The 20772-nt window shown below is 38.4% G+C and overlaps 1 protein-coding gene across 10 annotated transcripts in view; it reads right to left on the bottom strand.

Annotated features, from left to right (window-relative positions):
- Positions 1-20772, bottom strand: part of col23a1a (collagen type XXIII alpha 1 chain a) — a 143298-nt gene that overhangs the window by 35539 nt on the left and 86987 nt on the right. For 7 of the 10 annotated variants that reach the window (XM_047802492.1, XM_047802488.1, XM_047802494.1 and 4 more), the window contains exons 3-5: positions 9972-10016; positions 7326-7333; positions 6628-6654 (exon numbers count right to left, since the gene is read on the bottom strand). In XM_047802492.1, the coding sequence (XP_047658448.1) occupies positions 6628-6654; positions 7326-7333; positions 9972-10016 (80 nt within the window). The remainder of the gene's footprint in view (positions 1-6627; positions 6655-7325; positions 7334-9971; positions 10017-20772) is intronic. The other 3 variants (XM_047802491.1, XM_047802496.1, XM_047802493.1) reach the window with 1 other exon arrangement.

The following is a 20772-nucleotide window of genomic DNA, read 5'->3' as shown; positions in this document are numbered from 1 at the left end:
TTTAATATATTATAGCCAATTTTACTCTGTTGGACTCCTGGTCAAGATTGACTGTTATTTCTGGATGACTTTCTAGGAGCTATTACTTTCCTGTTGCACCAATCAGAAATACTTTACTGCAAGCTGCGTATATAGTGTCTTTGGAAAATATCGACATTTCAGATTAGTTATTTTTCGTTGCAATGGTATGTTACCAAAATGGCAACAAATGTACAAGAGCTCAAACAGCAGAACAAAACAAAGGTACATAAATATAAATGATAAATACAAGAAACAGATCAACTGAGTCATTTTTTTTGTAAAGGACAATTGTTTCTGTTTGGCTGGTGGTGATGAAATACACTGTATATCATACGATAAGATTATTATTTTGTTTACTTAAAATCACTGTATACACCATGAGCTAAGACGAACCACAAGCATCTGTGGTGAAACTGAAATTCTACACCGCACTAGATTTACACTTCTTTCGACATATTTGGTTAAGGATTGACTTACGATTGAACTTACATGCAGCTGGTGCACCTGACCCCTGTGCTACTGATAGAGGTCTGGAGACTTAATGTCTCAGAGCAAGACCCTTATTCACTCATGTTCTCCAGGAACATAAATCATGCCTGATCACGAGCTGTAACCACAACTTCACTCCAAACTGCAGAGCTGATACGTCACAACTGGCTGAACTTTCTTCCTGCGAAGGCTTGAGTATTGCTGTTAATGTTGTAGTAAATATTTATGGAGTGAATTTCAGGGTAGATCTGAACCAAAAAAATAGAACCTGGTAACAACATCGTAAATTAGGTTAAGGTCACTGATGTCAATGATGCTATTTATGTCGTTTATATAACCGATGCCACTGATGTCATTGATGTCACTGATGCCATTGATGTTATTAATGTCATTTATACCACTGATGTCATTGGTGTTAATTATATCACTGATGCCAGTGATGTCATTTATACCACTGATGCCACTGATGTTATTTATGTCATTTAAATCATCTATATCACCGATGCAACTGAAACCACTGATGTCATTTATGTTGTTGATGTCATTCATGTCACAGATGCCTTTGATGCCATTTAAATCAATGATGCTTTTGATGTCATTTGTCATTCATGCCACTGATGCCTTTGATGTCATTTATACAACCGAGGCCATTGGTCATTTATGTCATAGATGCCCTTGATGCCACTTATGTCACTGATTCCTTTGATGTCATTTATACCAATGATGCATTTGATGTCATTTATACCACTGATACCATACATGTCATTGATGTCATTTATGTAATTAATGCCATTTATGTCATTTATACCACTGATGCATTTGATGTCATTTATGTCAATGATGCTATTAATGTTATTGATGTCATTTATGTCACTGATGCCAATGATGTCATTTATACCACTGATTTCATTGATGTTATTGATGTCATTTTATCTTGCTGATGCCATTAATGGCATTTATTTGATTGATACAATTTCCATCATTGACATAATGGTTTCATCCAAACTTCTCATTCTAAGTCCAAAATGTGCCCCACTTTAGATTTGGCCTCAAGTTAATCTCACATCATTGGCTTCTAAACAAATAATTGACATTCGATAAGACACACCTACTGCTGGTAGAGATGCTGCAGACATCGTCTTCATCTTGGAATAACCGTACTGTACTGTAATGTTTATCCAGAAAGTTGGATTGAGCCTCGAATGAAGTGAAATATTTTCGTTGAGCCTTAATGTGTTAAGTTTTTTCTTCACCATGAGACTGTAAGTGTTTACACTAAATTCTCGGTCTCTTTGTATCCTGAAGTGGGATTTGATGTCCAGAGTGCAGAATTCTTTAAATTCTTTGATCAGTGCTCTCAGTTCAGTTAGAAACCTGAACTGATGGGAACCCAAACGAGCTTCAGTCTCTGTTCATGTCTGGTGTTTTTGACCAAAGGAACCTCAAAGCCACAATCGCACCCCAGTGTGGGTTTTGTGGTGAGACTACAGTAAGTGGGAGACGAAAAAAAAAAAGGACCAAGCATCTGGATTTAATGCCCATGAAATCCCATCCATTTCAATTCTACCTTTGCTTCCCAAGAGGAAATTGTTTATTGCTTTGTGTTACGGTCCAGATACATAAAAAAATCATTTGTGAAACATGACATTCTTTTTTTTTCCCTACCAGCAGAAAGTCTCTTTGATAACTGGCACAGATGGAAAAAAGCCATTAAGTCAGTAAAGAAAACCTTTTTCATGCCAGTTTGTTTTTTTGATGTTTAGCAGGAGGTGAAAAAGCCTTTGCTCTGTTTTTATGTGGAATTTTTCATAATAGCCCAAATATACAACTTTTAGATTTTTTTATTCATGAGATACTTTGTGGTCTCGTACGATGTTACCTTTTAAATCGGAGAAAAGTCTAAATAGAGAGCTGGAAAAAAAAATTCATTCATTCATTCTTTCATTTTCTACCGCTTATCCGAACTTCTCCGATCCCGGGGAGCCTGTGCCTATCTCAGGCGTCATCGGGCATCGAAGCAGGATACACCCTGGACGGAGTGCCAACCCATCGCAGGGCAAACACACACTCTCTCATTCACTCATACACTCACACACTACGGACAATTTTCCAGAGATGCCAATCAACCTACCATGCATGTCTTTGGACCGGGGGAGGAAACCGGAGTACCCGGAGGAAACCCCCGAGGCACGGGGAGAACATGCAAACTCCACACACACAAGGCGGAGGTGGGAATCGAACCCCCAACCCTGGAGGTGTGAGAAAAACGTTCTAAGATACGCCTGAGATAGACACAGGCTCCCCGTGACCGGAGAAGTTCGGATAAGCGGTAGAAAATGAATGAATGAATGAATGAATGAATGAATGAATTCCTAAAGTTTTCCTTTAAACAGAAAAAATAAGACTTTATTTTACACATTACAGCACATTGAAATTCTTTCTTCGCATATCCCAACTTTGGAGGTTGGGGTCAGAGCACAGGGTCAGTCATGATACAGCAACACTGGAGCAGAAGAGGGTTAAGGGCCTTGCTCAGGGGCCCAACAGTGGCCTGATCCACAACCCAGAGCCTTAACCACTTAAGCCATCACTGCCATTTAATTTGGGTTTTACTTTTTAGTTATTGTTATTTAAAAAGTCTCATGAATTTATTAATGTCTTCGTTCTAAAATAAAAGAATATGTCGTGAAAAAATAAGTTTCTGTGTCTAAAATAAAACAATCTGTGAGGGTCTTTACTTAAAGATTACGGCAAGTGTTCAGCTCCTGAGTGTGTGAGTGTGGGAGTAAGGTGCACACACACACACACACACACACACACACACACACACACACACACACACACACACACACACACACACACACTTTTCACACACACATGCTCTTTGTCCCAAACCGAAAATATCGGCCTTTTAATCCAGTTACTGTATTAATCCCTTCGGCTTTCACTGTTCCAGTTAAAATAACGACCTGAACCGAATTACATAATCTGAAAGTTGTTTTAGGTGAAATCCAGGGATGTCCCATATTAACTAAACAGCCGTGTTGAGGAAATAAAGCTTACTTTATTTACTAAACACTTAATACTTAATTAGTTTAGAAAAGGAATGTTTCTGAAAGGCAGTCGTTTCCCGGAAAGAAGTGAGCAATTGCAAACGTATGTCCCGCTGCGCCCGGCTGAGATTTAAACAGATTTGCTTCCACACACATCTGCTGAATGTGCTCCACACGACTGGAGACCGGTACTGCGGCACAAACACACAGCCCTCGCCGTGTTTACGCTGCGGAGAAAGCTGTGTATCTGTCAGAAAAATATTTTCAGATGATGCGAAGAACTTGCAGTTTCTTAAAGGACTTATTTTTATTCCGAGCTCCATCCAGATGGTTAAGTGTCGAGTCTCTGCCCACTCCAGCCGCTGATTCTACTTCTTGGCTTCTTCTGCTGTTGTAGTCCATCTACCACAGTGTTTTGTGATGCTTTTCTGCTCACCAGGGTTGCAAAGAGTGATTATTTGAGTCATTGTAGGCTTCCTGTAAGCTCCAAAGTTTCACCTCTGAGCTCTCTCATCATCAGGACTCATTGTGTTTACAATGTTTTTGAAACCCTATGGACTCATTCGGACAAACATCAGTTGATCACTGGGATTGCATTTTTCTCGCATCCTGATATTTCATGAGAACATGAATCTTCATCTTTATCTTCATAAATGTACACAATGTGCTGCAGCAATGTGATTGGCTGATTAAATAATCTTTAATCTTTAAAACTCTGTTCTATCAAAATACTTTATTTCAGTAGGCATTATGATGCTACTGCTGCTGCTGCTGCTGCTGCTGATGATGATGATGATGAGGAGGAGGATGAGATGGAAGAGCAGTCTATTACTTCCAAGTCCTCATCCAAGTCCTTCCAAATCCTTGAGATCAGTTTTCATCTTCCTCAAACCGTTCAATAAGTATTCATGCAAATTATTGTGAAAAGGGGCGGGGTTATCCTGGCAGAGACCACGCCCATAAACATAGAATTTAAAAAATTTTCCTCATAGGATAAAAAAGTGATTCATTAGATAAAGAATTGCAGTATTGACTTAAGTGGCTTTTTTTTTAAAGTGGAGTCAAATCGTAAAAGCAAAAGTAAATGCCCCCTACACTAAAAGTCTATGCATCGGAGCATAAAACTGTATTGAAATATATGGGAAATATTAATGGTCTCAGCACTCCAGCTGATATTTACTTCAGTCCTTTTTTGTTTTGTCTGTTTTCTGTAAAACGCACACACACACACAACACACACAACACACACTACACACACTACACACACACACACACACACACACACACACACACACACACACACACACACACACACACACACCTGTGAGCAATTATTCAGAGGTAAATTCCATGCAGGAATGAGAACAAGGCAGACAGAAACTCTGGGAAAGTCGACGCTGCTTAAAACCCCTCAATAAACACAAATCCCTCCACGTGTGTGAGTGTGATTGTGAGCGTGAGCGTGAGCGTCTGCGTGAGTGTTTCAGGCCCAGACTGATCACAATCTACAGAATAGCGATAATAATGGAAAGAGTATCACGCTAGGCTTGTATCATATTTACACACATGAGCAGAGTAGAGCTACTCATCATGCTTAAGATACACAGATACAGAGATACACACTAAGACCAGCTGGTGAGAGAGATGATGCTATAATGAGCATTGGTCAGCAAAAACACACACAAACAAACACTTTGTCTGCTCTCACACCCACAATCAGCTCCACTCAGGAGACTTGTTTTAAACTAGCCGTGAGCTCTATTACTCAGTATCGAACAACAGGATGTCGTGTAATCCAGAGTCTCAGGAACGCCCCGGTTCACTCTGATAAACTCTGCTCCATTATGTTCAGTACTGATCACAGCCATCAGAGGGCATCAGACCTTCATCAAACACCAGCAGTAGTACAGCGTACTAGTCTAAATCACTATTGTAAACACAGACAACATCTGAAACCAACGTTTATGTAAATATTAACAAATCTAAATGTGAATGAGTTAAGTGAATATTAATGATAAACAACGCAAAGGTTGTGGGTGAGCAGTGATGCAGTGATGCCGCTGTGTGTTTTTCAAACTAAAGGTATGATAAAAAAAAAATCAGCAAGGAAAATGAGCTTGATTGAGTCATCTATTTACATTTAATTAATGAAAACATATAGATGAATAATAATAATAATAATAATAATAATAATTATTATTATTATTATTATTATTATTATTATTATTATTATTATTATAATGATAATAATTGGTTTTTTATTTATCTGTTTTATTTTTGTTTACATTTTTGTTTATATTATTATTATAATGAATATTAATACATATATGATTACATAATATTATAAATACATTAATAATAACAAATTATCTATCTATCTATCTATCTATCTATCTATCTATCTATCTATCTATCTATCTATCTATGATAAATTATAAACAAAGTTATTATTATTATTATTATTATTATTATTATAGATAGATAGATAAATATATATATATATATATATATATATATATATATATATATATATATATATATTAATATATTAAAACTAAATGTAAATGTAAATGAATTAAATTCAATTTAGCAACTTTTCCCTCCAAATGTCTAAATTTCTACACTATTTTATTCATTAATTACATGTGTTTTTAACTGGAATGTTTTACAACTCAGCTTTATTTATTTATTTGTTTGTTTGCTTGTTTGTTTATTCGTTCATTCATTTATTTATAAAGGGACAAGCGGGTTGATTTTTATTTATTTATTAAGAGACCAGTGGGTCTATTTTGTCTTCCCCTTGTTGTTTTTTCTTTAACTACACAGTGTAGTAACTAACCCTAACCAGGTGTAGCTGAATGTAACAATCCAAATGTCTGGGAGGAAGAATAAGAACTTGGTGAAATAAAAAGTGTAAAATTCAAGTAAAGTATGAGATGAAAACTGCAGGAAGGCTGAAAGTCATGAAAAAGAGTTTATTTTAAGGGGGGGGAAAAGGCAGAAACAAAGAAAACGATAATCCAGGGAAGGAAAAAAGAGGCAGCGGAAGTGAATTAAAATTTACCGGGTAGCCATCGTGTCCTGGTTTCCCCTGTACAAATTCAAAAGATGATCAAAATGCAGAAACGAAATGTGTGAAAATATGAGGACTGATAAATGATCACTAGCAAAAAGAACGAGGAGAGAAAGGTGTGTTTATTTCTGCTACTTTACCATAAAACAGAGATAGACAGAAATGATAAAGTGACCTTCACTGTGAATTCTCTCTCTCTCTCTCTCTCTCTCTCTCTCTCTCTCTCTCTCTCTCTCTCTCTCTCTCTGTTGAAAGTCAGTTTGTCAGAATTGAACGTTTACTCACCTAAGAAGTCGATTTCAGTTATTATGTGTTAATTCGATAGCGTTCATAGAGTTTAAAACACTTCTTGAGGTTTCTTGTAGTTATTTTAGAGAAGCTGCACCTCCATCCCACCACGACTAAAGTGACTACAACGCACTCGTGTGGTCGTGAGGGTCTGAACGCACAGCGAGAACATTATAAAACTGACATAAAAAACCCAACTAAAAATACACAACATATCTCTGGTAGCTTATTCTGTGTGTGTGTGTGTGTGTGTGTGTGTGTGTGTGTGTGTGTGTGTGTGTGTGTGTGTGTGTGTGTGTGTGTGTGTGTGTGTGTGTGTGTGCTTTCACTTCCTCACTTACCCTCTTACACAAGACACTACAAAAATCAACACATTGGATCTAGATGAGTGAGGTACTTACTGGAGGTCCTGCAACAAATCACAGAGACAGAAGATTTCAATTAGCACGTAAAATGAACTAGCCAGATAAAAATATCATTAACATGTTCCATTAGTTAGCTAGTTGTGTTTTGTAAGTTAGCATGAAAAATTAGCTCACAATTTAATTGTATGTTAGTTAATTGTTCCATTGTCTAGTTAGTTAGGGTTCATACATTTGCTTGTTCAATAAGCTAGCTACATATGTTTTGTAAATTAGCATGAAAAATTCGCTAACTAGTTAAAATCCGTAATTAGCTCGTTCCATTAGCAAGCTATTTAAGGTTCAGAAATGAGCTTGTTCGGTTAGTTAGCTGGATATGTTTGGTAAATTAGCCGGAAACCTAGCTAGCTAGGTAAGTTCTGTTTAACAGATTTTTTAATTAGCTAGAAAGTGTAAATTTTGTGAATTAGCATATTTCTTCAGGTCCTCTAGTATTTTTATACTTTTTGACTTTCACTCAGGTGTGTTTTCGGCTCCTTGCTTCATTTGTAGTTGAGTAAGATACTCACACAACAGTCATCATTTTATGGAAAGACAATTTTTTTGCACCATTTATACTCCTGCAAATAAGAAAGAAAAGTCTAATTCCAAGGTTATTCTCATATTTTCTCATGCTCACTTCATTATCCACTAAACGACTCTCTGTCTTTTGTCAAATAATTGAATGGCATTTGAATGGTCCATGTAAATCCATCCATCTGCTCAAGGCCAACAGACAAGAACAGATTTCACTCCAAACATGACAAAGATCAGAAGTTTGATCCTTTTGCAGAACAGAAGGCTTTAAAAACAGGTGCGTTGGATTGAACCCGTGATTCGTCTTCCCCTCGTGTGCAGATGCTTTTCATAAGACGGATCTGTAATAAAGCTCTTCGGGATTTAGAAACGGCACAAGGACAAAGTCTCGTTTAAACGTTTCAAGATTAAGAGCTGACGACGCGCTAAAAAGCCTTATTTTATTATAAAGCGTAAACTACTGTAGCTCCGAGCTCCATCGAGAACGAGTGAATTTTAGTGAAGAACAGAGCGACAGTGTTTGTGGTAAAACTACTAAAGTTATTATTAGCTTCTTTTTCTGGAATTTTCTTCTCTACTCTTATTTTACTTAGTTGTTGTTGTTGTTATTGTTTTTTTTTTTGTTTCCTGTCCCAGAGGTCCCATCAAACCCATCTCGGTGTATTCCCATCAAACCCGACCGACTAACAGCAAAAGGCCAAAGTTAAGTAGAACCACATTGGGTTTTGTAACAAGCTGCCATCACTTCATAAATAAAAGGTTCTGCTTGCGTTTGAAGGCACAATTTGTGGAGCAGATGCAGAACAAGCGTTATTCTCCTGCTATTGTTGCGTTGGTTCGGTGGGAAAGGAAAGGTTTTCAATTTGAAATGAGATGAACATGAGCGGAAAAAGGTTCTATGTGGTTGTAAAATAAAAAAAAAAGGGTGGATTTGTCGAGTCATATAGCCTGATCTATTAAGTACCATAGAGTTTAGTGCTACACAATCAATCTCCTCAATGCTACTGTCTCTCTAATGCACAGGTTTGTGAAGGTCCAGGTTCATAAAACCCCTCCATCACGATCAGTGAAGATGTTCAGCTATTTGTAGTGAACATGAAACATTATTGAGTGTTTTTTTCCCCCTAAATGTCCCAGGAGAAGGTCTCAGTGCTCAGTGCTCGCTGAACGGAAGTGTTCTGTGTGCTCATTAACAGCTACACTGTCTATTAAAGATTATTAACACTCTATAGATATTAACACTATTAAACATTAACGCTCTCTATTAGATATTAACACTATTAAACATTAATGCTGTAATAAAGACATTAACATCAGATAAACACTCTTTTAGATATTAACAATATGCATTAGATATTAACACTATTAAAGGTATTAACACTATTAAAGATATTAAGACTCTATTAGATATGAACACTCTCTATTAAATATATTAACACTATTAGATATTAACACTATTAAAGATATTAAGACTCTATTAGATATTAACACTCTCTATTAAATATATTAACACTATTAGATATTAACACTATTAAAGATATTAAGACTCTATTAGATATGAACACTCTCTATTAAATATATTAACACTCTATTAACAATGCTAGCACTAATTCTATCAGGTTATATGTGTTTGCATGAAGATGCCGTAGTTTGCTGTCGTCTCGTGTAGATTACAGTAAAAGGATTTGTTCAATTACGGCTAAACGATGCTGCGGAAAGATCGATGACAACAATGATGTACATCTCAACAAAGAGAAAGCAGTGAGGAAGTGTGTGTTGGGGAAATCTGAGTCACTGTCTGTGTGAGATAATGAGACGATTTCCAAATCAAATGACTCACTGTATTAAATTAAATACTAGTAATTACCACAGAGATAAAGAGATTAACATAAAAGCTGTGATGTTTGGTGCAGCTTGCGAATTTCTGCAGATTTGGGACAAGATAGCTTGTGTAACATCATCACAGGAACATGAACACAGCTATCGAAGAAAGCCATTACGTTACGTGTGTCTTCACTGTAGGACTTTAAAAGAAGAATTCATTCTAAATTACAGCATCATTCTAGTAAAAAAAAAGTAAATAAGTCTTCAGTAGAACGTCAGTCTCACCAGGATCTCCTCGTCGTCCCATCCTTCCACGCTTTCCCGGAGGACCTGAAATGAAACCAATACATCATGTTTAACAGGCAGCAATAAAAACAACACATGTAATCAGTTTCATCGTTCCTTAAGCCTTTCACGTAAATCCTTCTGTCTCTCAAACCCTTTTATTTTCCTGTGGATTGGTTTAAATCTTAAACTCTGGGCACGTTCACGATGAAGCCTCACAAATCTATTTATTTAATAATAAACAGGACGACATTTAAGGGAAGGGAAAGCAAAGCCGGAGTCCGATGTGATTCGTTATCTTGGTTATTTATAGTGTTGTTTTAACATATTTAGCAGAAAAGGAATTAAACTTTTGTCATTTTACATATTAAATACTTCATGTATAGACTTTGCTTGTGGATATTTGCCAACAAGACACCAATTTATTTGAAACCAGAGTTCTTGAATCTGATTGGTCAGAAGATTTAAAGGTAGTTCTTGTCAATAAATTTCATGTTTATAGAGACTTCACCGAATCTAAGACTAATAACCAACTAAATAAATAAATAAATAAATAAACAAACAAACAAACAAACAAATAAATAAATCTAGTTTTTAACATTATTATTATTATTATTATTATTATTATTATTATTATTATTATTATTATTATTATTATTATTAATCACATTCCCTGGTGTCACCCAGATGAGCATCCTTTCCCCTTTAAGCCTGATCCCTGTCAAGGTTTCTTCCTCATGGGGTCACAGGGAGTTTTTCCTTGCTCATCACCTCTAGCTTGCTCGTTAGGGATAAATTTATGATTTATATCCAGAATTTATTCATTTCCGTAAAGCTGCTTGATACAATATCCATTATTAAAATCTTTATTCAATTTGAATTAACCCGAATTGAACTCGATTATTCCACAGTGTTGTTAGACGCTTGAATCTGATTGGTCAGAATCACGGCACAGAAACTTGTAACATGATCGTTAATGTTAAAGCGTTCGATTTAATACGTCAATGTTTCTACGGTAACATTTCACACAAACGGGTTTTCAGTAAAGCCTGAAGTTTGTAGAACTGTATACGGTAGTGGAATGTGACGGCTTTTCCCAGACCTCTACGCAATCGTTTACCGCAATAAATCCACAGATGACATTCATTTGTCCAAAAGTGCTAGTCTTCGCCTTCCTGGCTAATAAACGAAGCCAAGCCTGTCTCCTTCCTCGGCACTAAATCACTTCCATTGGCTGATCTGCGCCTCGCTTCTGTAGGAGTGTGAAATATGAACCGTTCTCGCAGAGACCGTTGGCTTCCTAATGAGCTTCGGTGGCTTTAGTGGCATACAAGCTCTCTGTGTTTGTATGTTGAGTGTTATTAAACTAAGCTAATCAGCTCCTGCTGCTCTAAACCGCCCCCTGTATGGCCAGGAAAGGAGGATTTCCTGCTCATCCCTGTGCAACCCCAGACCTGCTTCTCTCTGGATTTGGGTTTTCTCTCCTATTACAAGGATTCGACTCAGTAATTAACCATTGAACTACTCAGTCTCTTGTTATTTTCTCTGATGTGACAAATGAATGGATAAGAGTTTTAATCCCAGACCAAGGAACTGCAAATCTTCTTGGGCTTTGTGTATAGGCAAAGTGTTATCAAGTTCCTGATAACCTGATTGGTCATTAGGGGTTGATTAATCTCCAACAGTAGGTTGCTAAAACTAAAAGTTCAGGTTTTTCAAATAATCCAAGACTAACGATAAACATGATGTTGTTATTTAACAATTAAACCACGGCGCAGTTACTGTAGACGCTCGCAACTGATTGGTCAGTAGAAATAACCAATGTAACTGGATGACGATGACAATGCCAAATTGTTGTGGTGTTAGAGGAATAAAACACTTCATAGCATTACAGTTAGTTCATCTTCTCTGTGGTAAGTCATCCTGCTTCATTACACCAAACTGTCGCTGAGAATTTTCCATATTAAACACCACAAAGTGTTTAATTAGAAAATAAATTTCAGAGGAAATTAACTGAACTAAGGTTGGTAGAGCGCTCGTTTGAGTGCTTTATTTATTTATTTATTTATTTATTTATTTATTTTTTAAGAATTCGTTTGCTTCCTGGAACTCATCCTCACTTCTTCTCTGCTTGACCTTTCCCTGTCCTTCTTCTTTGGTCTCTCCGCCCGGGATCTTTATGATGGATGCATGTTCCAGCATACATATACCATGACACAGGAACTGCCACCCTGCCCGCATGGTCCGCATAACTCTCTGCGGCTTGCGCTTTGAGCTCCAACGGGTCGCCTTGCCAACCGGTGTCTCCTTACAAACTGCTCTCGGGGGCCAAAAACGCAGGTAAAAATATACCCTTGTGCCACAGATGCCCTTCCTGAGCCACAGCCGTAAACACTGCAGGGGAAAGGAAAGGGGCTGCAGTCTGACAGCTCAATAACGCTTAACCTCCTGAGGAACGGCCGTGGACGCGGGGTGGCGTATTCCTTTTTTGCATTCTATTTATTATCACGCTCTTGCACGTTATCAGCGTTTGCATGACTCATACAGCGCCTACGGGAACAGGTGCAAAAGTTTGTGCACCCTAGGTTTTTCTAAAAGACAATAATACAGTATCTGTGTTACAACTGATGTAAACAGTATTAAAGATATTCTGGGGATGTATCCTACAACAAGACAGTCCGACTAGGCCGGTGACAACATGTTACCATGGTAACCAGTTTAAAACCTCGCTTCTTATCACAGGCGTAGCATCTTATTTCACTGAGCACCTTTTTTTTTATTATTTTTTTTTTTTACATCATTTGTAAAACCCAGCTACTGTATTTTTCTCTTTCAAAAAACAACAAACCCGTAGGCTCTGTGTGTGTCATGCAAACGCGAGGGCGTGATAATAAATAGAACCTAAATAGAAATAATGTTAAACAAACCAAAAATGAGATATGATTTAATTGAGTAGTATTAGTAGTATATCGAGTAGGAGAAATCGTGGCCTAACGGTTAGAGAGTTTGACTTCTAACCCTCGAAGGTTGTGGGTTCGATTCTCGGGCCAGCAATACCACGACTGAGGTGCCCTTGAGCAAGGCACGAACGTATAAATGGCTGCCCAATTCTCTGGGTGTGTGTTCACGGTGTGTGTGTGTGTGTGTTCACTGCTGTGTGTGTGTGTGTGTGTGTGTTCACTGCTGTGTGTGTTCACTGCTGTGTGTGTGAACTTTGGATGGGTTAAACGCAGAGAACGAACCGTACTTAGCCGTATGTCAGGTCACTTTATTACCAGTTGTTTTTTGTTTTTTTGTCTAAGGGTGTGCAAACTTTTTTTTTTTTTTTTTTTTTTGCAAAATTCATTTTGTTTGTAGAAGCAATACAATTATATTTGGGTAAAGTAAAAACTCACAGATGGAAATGGCACAAATATTTGCTCTGAGCTACAGTATATCTTGGAATCCTACATCATCACTGTCCTTTATCCTCAGTCCTCTGCCTGCTTCACCCCCGACTCCTCACCCAGGCACCAAGCCCTGGATTGGATTTCCCACCAGGCTGTTTTAGCTACTGTGACAGTTTCCTTAAAACAAACTTCTCCTTGACGTCCGGACAACTCTTTCTTCAGCCACGCAAATGTTTGCAATAATTGTCCAAATCATAACACGGAACCCGATACTCTGCGTCCTGTCTCTGTTTCCGAGACTAAATCAAAGCTCAGAGGTGGAGAGAAATCTAATTTATAACTCTGTGTGTGTTCCGGGTCTTTAAAACGCTGTCTATCAGGAACCTTACAGACAAAATCACAGCTGCTTTAAAGCTAAATACTTCTAAGGTGTGCTCAGGTTTATTTTGGCTACTGCTGAATGTCAAAATCTTTATTTTTACAATGAGAGTAAATGCTGTTTGAGCTGTAAGCAGTTTGTGTGATGATTTCATAAAAATAACTTTAAATTATTATATAATTTATAAATTATTATAAATTCAATTACATTAAAGCAACTTGGTGAAATATGTATTTTTTTTACTTTTACTATCTATCTATCTATCTATCTATCTATCTATCTATCTATCTATCTATCTATCTATCTATTTATAATTTTTGGCGAAATGGGTAATTTTTTTACTTTTTATTTGTATTTCTTTATTTCTTTATTTCTTTAATCATTTTAATTTTTTGGTGAAATGTGTAATTTTTTACTTGTTATTTATTTATTTATTTGTTTATTTATTTATTTATTTAAAATTTTTGTTAAATTACTTTTTTTTTTTTACAAAGCAGGAGAAAAAAATAATTTCTGTACATTTTTATAAATAACTCACAGTGTGTATTTTTTTAATGAAAAAGTGCAGGGATCTATTCGCACAGCCATCTAGTATCTCCGCAGCATGCGGACATTCCTCTGGTGTATTATAACGTATGTGTGGTTTCTGCATAATGAAGATATTGTGTATATATTTTATGTCGATCGATCAGCGATACCTCTGGGAAGAAAGAATGTGATTTAACTGCAGGGTTTTTTTTTTTGGTGGTGGTGGTTTTCTGGTCATTCGATCTCTACATTAGTGAACATCTGCACTAAAAATAACATCGTATAATATTAGAACAATATTTTATAACTCTGCTCGTCTTGAAAGATTTTTTTATATGTTGGATGTCAAGATATTTTTTAAGTACAATAATCTGCATGTCTGTATTAAAGTGACAAAATGGAATCAAATGATAAATATATATATATATAGTTTTTATTAGAGTGTAATTACATGTCTTTAGAAACCTATAGAAAAGGAAGCAGGTTTAAAAAAATATATATTTATATATATAGGTTTCTAAAGACATGTAATTACACCCTAATATAAACAATCTCACTTTCAGACGTTTCAGCCAAAACATCCAGACCACACTGAGCTGAAACTCTGTAGGTACAGATGAATTTATCCAACCATACTTGTGTGTGTGTGTGTGTGTGTGTGTGTGTGTGTGTGTGTGTGTGTGTGTGTGTGTGTGGGTCTTTGTTAAGTCATGCGTAAGTGTTTGGCTTAGCGTATCTGCGCGCTCCTTTGCATGACGGTGTGTTAATTCACTCGATCCCCAAGATAAACGCCCCAGACCCCCCTGGCACCAGCTGCCTCGCCGTGAAACGCTTCCACGTGTTTGTTGACGCTGGAAGTGGTGGTGTTTGTGAACGGCGGACTCCGGCGACACGTGTTGGGTGGCACAGTCGTTACAGGGTCATTCCCATGGTCAATGGCAAGCAAAACCATCTAAGAGGACGTTTAACCACAAATCGGTCGCAGTCAGCGGCCCGATCGCTTCAGGCGTTTCCGCAGTTTTCCCCCGAAGACGTATCACATTACGGAACATAGAAAAGACCTTTCTTAGATTTATTTGGTCAGATGTATCTCCCCTTATAAATTAAACGACCGAACAGACAGCCGAACATCGCGATTAATGTCTTGTTTGAATGCAAGACATACTCGAGTTCACAAACGTAAATGTAAACAGACCGATATTCTGTTCAGCTCAATACGATTTCTATAGATATTTCAACAATAGGAAGCGTCGTGTCATAAAGATGGAGATTTCAGTCACTAAGGAACAAAAAAGACGCAAGAGAGACGAGGAAAAGCTCCAAAATACTTCGAGAGGAAACGGATTAAAAATGGACGCCATTTAGTGAGATTAGAAGAATAAAGACATATTCCATAAATTCACCGTGGTTTCGATATGAAAAAATCGTATTTTGTAGATGTTTGTAGTTGTAGTTTATTTATTGTAGCGTTTTTTTGTTGTTGTTGTTGTTCTTTTTTATTGTTCTTTTGTTCTCGAATTATTTTCATTTATTATGTAACGAATTGTATTTGCAAACTAAATTTAAGCATTTACACTAATACACACTAAATAACTAACTAATTAAAGACAATAAAAAGATAACAACTAAACGATACCTAATTTATTTTTGTAATACAATGTTTATGAGAGTTGAGAGAACTGTAGGAATTGTCCTTCCCAGGGTTGCCAGATTGCTCTTAAGTAAAAGTGATGATAATTTATTTTATTTTTTTTATAAATGCAAGCTTATACAGTGACTGTGATTAATCTAACAGTAGATCTTATCTTCTTTCATATATACAGACACTATCGAACTACGATCACTCGAAACCTACAATCTACATTTAAATAAAGCTTCATACAATCCTACATTAATATTAACACTGATGCAGATTAACACCAGTGCAGTAACATGAGTAATAATCCTAAGCAACATGGGTTTACTTTAAGACCTGTTTTGACATTGGCACTCGAGATTAATGATGCCATGTAATATCAGAAACGTCCAAACACTTCCGTCCATGTTCCCTATTTCTGTCTCTAATGTACTGTTGGCAAGGAAGTCGGTGATGATAAGGACTTGGACAGGGGAGTTGGCTCAAAGAAGGACGACAAATCAACGAGGGCTTCTTTAGGTCGGCCATACAGACGTGTCGTCCGAGGAAGACTCGAGGATCAGTTTAACTAAGGAGAAACTAAAACTCATGGATATAAATACTTGACAAATCCACATGAATAAGGTTTATCTCCATCACTAAACAAACCAATGACACGATGAAAGCTTTCAGAAGACAACCTCGAAACCTCTAAAAAGATCGCTAGGCCTCTGTTTTATTTTCATTTTTATTTATTTATTACTGATAATGTGGTAAAATCTTTACCACTTACACAAAGATATAAAAACACGAGCGTCATAATGTGATGAGAACGATATCATCAGACCTCAAGCTGATCTGAATTCAAAATAAAAACAAACACAATCACAAGCAGATACGTGTCCGTGGTTCGAGACCCTCGAGGCGTGAGATGGATTTCAGAAAGAATTTATCTCGAATATTTAATCCAAAATGTTGGGTTCGGGGGGGGGGGGGGGGGTTGGGGCACGGTGGCTTAGTGGTTAGCACGTTCGCCTCACACCTACAGGGTTGGGGGTTCGATTCCCGCCTCCACCTTGTGTGTGTGGAGTTTGCATGTTCTCCCTGTGCCTCGGGGGTTTCCTCCGGGTACTCCGGTTTCCTCCCCCGGTCCAAAGACATGCATGGTAGGTTGATTGGCATCTCTGGAAAATTGTCCGTAGTGTGTGAGTGTGTGAGTGAATGAGAGTGTGTGTGTGTGCCCTGTGATGGGTTGGCACTCCGTCCAGGGTGTATCCTGCCTCGGTGCCCGATGATGCATGAGACGCACAGGCTCCCAGTGACCCGAGAAGTTTGGATAAGCGGTAGAAAATGAATGAATGTTGGGTTCAGCGCGCAGGGGCAGGTGTTATACAGTTCCCCTGGAGCAGGGAGGATTAAGGGCCTTGCTGAAGGGCCCAACACGGCAGCTTGGCAACGCTGGGGCTTGAACCCTTATAACAGAAATAGATATGGGACGATATCACAGATATCTGGTTGCAGGGTGCGTTTATATTTAATTAGTTTTATGATAACAATTAGCACAAAAAAAAGACAATGCATTCAGTTACACATCTAAAGTTTTATAGAAAGCTTTCACACTTCAAGGAACATATCAATGTTCTCTGTAAAATAAAAGCGACTCTTCTGTGTTGTAGGAAAAGCCAAGCGTTCGGTACTAAAGAAACCCAAAAGCAGCTCGAATTCTAAGCGGAAGATAAGAGGTCTGTAGAGATCTGAGGAGAAGCAGATGAACATGCAGGTGGTCCTCTTTCTCTGGTTACACACTCGGGTCTCGCCGTGTCGTGCAGCTTCATAAAATAAAGACCAGGCAACAAGCTAGTTTGAAAAAGGATTAGAAGTTTAGAGGGGGTAAAAAATAAATTATAGGATTAGTAGGTCTGTTGGGATCACAGCCATGTTCTGGCAAACACACACACACACACACACACACACACACACACACACACACACACACACACACGTGTGAATAGCCACTATTACTGCTCGTCCCTTTATTTATCCATAAGAATACCACAAGGCTCATTAAAAAACTCTTCGGATATCAAATAAACTTTTACATTTTACATTCGCTTATTTGTCGACTCTTTTATCCAGGATCATAAGGTTCGGATTCTAATCATTCAGTTTGTTTCTATCATTTTTAATCTTTGCTTCAGAGTGACAGTCCAGAGTGAAGATACCTCGTGTCACGTTCTAGTCTCTAAACACCTTATTTTAGATTTATTTAACTCCAACCATCATTCCTCAGAACAATGAAATCACGTTCTATACACGGTCATGTGATCTGTTGTGTAATAGTCACATTTAGGGGCTTTTTACACCTGGTCACTTCATGCGTTTTCTGTGATCCGATAGCTATCCGACGGTAAAAAGACCAGGTCTAAATGCCCTCCGAAACGTTTTCATGACAGATATAAATCCGATCGCACAAACCCCTTCAGGAGGTGGTCTGGGACGCGTTTCAGATGAAACTGGACAGGTGTAAATAAACGTGGTTGTTCAAGCCACATACTGTACTGTACGTCAGCGCTATACTCCTCCCAAACGGAATTACGTCACTCGCAGGTGACTCACGAGTCGTGCATCGCGCCAGAAACAAATATGTTTTCTCACCAGCGCTGCCTCCGTTCTCTCACCCAGGCATCTCGTTTGGTCTTAAAATGCACTGCTGCCACCAACGAAAATGCAGCAAACAGTAAATGCTGTACACTGTACACCAAAGCGTGTTCCATTTCAATTGCCCCGGAAATGAGGTAAAATATATTCGCATTTTGGGCGGGAGTAGAAAGATCGGATCGATATCCGATTCGCCGAGACGCATTTATGTGGCCTGAGGTAAATGGAACAGTTTTAACAAATCAGATAGCAATCGGATCGGAGACAACACATGAAGTGACCGGGTGTAAAAAGGCCCTTAGATCAAGTCTAGCCTGAGTAACATGCACCTTTAAAACCTTCAGCTTGGTCAAAGTACCGTATTTGAACCGTAATAATCACAGTTCTCAGTGCTTTAGCTCTGACTAAACATGTCCAACCGGGAGGAGGCCCCAGGGAAGACCTAGGACATGCTGGAGGGACTATGTCTCTCGGCTGGCCTGGGAACGCCTCGGTATTCCCCCGGAAGAGCTGGAGGAGGTGTCTGGGGAGAAGGAAGTCTCGGTGTCCCTGCTTAGACTGCTGCCCACGCGACCCGGCCCCAGGATAAGCGGTAGAAGATGGACGGATGGATGGATGGACGGATGAATGGATGGATAGTCCTGTTGTCTGATTCTCTTATTTTGCAGTGAATGGACTGCTTTTATACACCAGACCTTAAGGGTATGACGGACTGTTCCAGGTCTGGCTTGCTGTTGTTTTTAGTCCTGAGTATGTTTCCACTGCGGAAACTTTCACGTGTGAGAGCACTTCAGTTCAGCGAGCACCGAGACACGCTTACGATTAATCGTGCACTTGTCATGTAGACGTTAATAAAAAAAATAAAATTAAAAACGCAATCACGGATTTCAGAACTGCTCTTATGACCCATATGAAGTTAATTATATGGCAAAGAATATCGATTTAATCTACAAACATTTGGAGTGGTTAAACTGAGGGACATGTTGCATGGTAATGACAGGATGAAAGCAGGACAATTAACAGTAAAATGCTCCTTTTTTCATTCAGGTTGTTTGACAGGATGTTTGACACAACCTGTCGTAAAGAAAACACACGGTCGTGGTTCGCCGATCAGGAAAATATGGTTTAATAGAAACGAAATATCACGTTACTCTTCAAGCAAATGCCCCGTAAGGACTGGAAACGGTTAGAGAACGTATTTAAGACGTTTCTAAAACCAGTCTACGGTCTGAAGATTTACACTGTTTACAAATGGAAGAATTCCATCCTTGGTTCTCTGATTAGGAGTCGGCGTCCTACGTACTGTAGATCCGTCGGAAAATACGGAACGAGTTAGAAAGTATCGAAAGATCTTCATCTGTTTCTGCCATAGTGTGATTAGTGGGTTCTCCAACAAGCAGAAGAAGTTTTTAGCTGGAAAAAAAAAAACGAGCATGGAATGTCGGACGCGTCATTCCGTCGACGCTCGCAGCGGAAGAGGGCGGAGCTACGCGAGATGGCCGTCGACACTCCGGTAGACGAGACATGTCTTACGACTGCATTTTAAAAAACTAGATTTGTAAAGTTTGTCACGACAAGCTTGAATGAATGAGTGAACCAATGCTCTGGGTTATGGATTGGAAGGTCAGGGTTAAAGCCCCAGCACTGCCAAGCTGGTACTATTGGGCAACTGAGCAAGGCCCTTAACCCTCCCTGCTCCCGGGGCACTGTACCATATCTGCCCCTGATCTTCCTCAGATCTTTCACATGGCATTTCGGGTGCCAGGTATTTAAAATTCAGTTCGTTTAAAAAAAAAACACACAATCAGGTTAAAAGGGTGAAGTAAGAACCTGTAAGAACCTACAGGAACCTGTTAGATTATTGGGTTTAATCTCATTCAGATGGTTTATAGACCTGTTGATCTTTCCAGCCCATGTGTTTAGGCGGCATCAGTACCGGAGCTTGTTGCTCTCTACATAACGTTTTCAACTCGTGTATGTTTTCGATGTTCTGACTGAACCTTCTTCTGAAGATCAAACCACAACAGTTTAATCTCCTCTGATGTTCTAATATACTGTACAACATAATAAGGAATTTCTTCTTTTTCTTTTCTCTGCTGTTGATTTCTCTGTGTTTCGAGGACGATGATCCGCCTCACATCCAGATTCCCTGATATTCTTCCTTGAAATGCATTGATCCGTGCTGTAGGTGTGAAGTCTGTGCTTTCTCGCTTATCAGGTTGCTCGTTTCAT

Source organism: Tachysurus fulvidraco, chromosome 17, assembly GCF_022655615.1.
Source record: "Tachysurus fulvidraco isolate hzauxx_2018 chromosome 17, HZAU_PFXX_2.0, whole genome shotgun sequence".
NCBI lineage: Eukaryota > Metazoa > Chordata > Actinopteri > Siluriformes > Bagridae > Tachysurus > Tachysurus fulvidraco.
The sequence above is the reverse complement of the archived record's forward strand: the minus strand, read 5'-3'. Positions and strand labels throughout refer to the sequence as shown.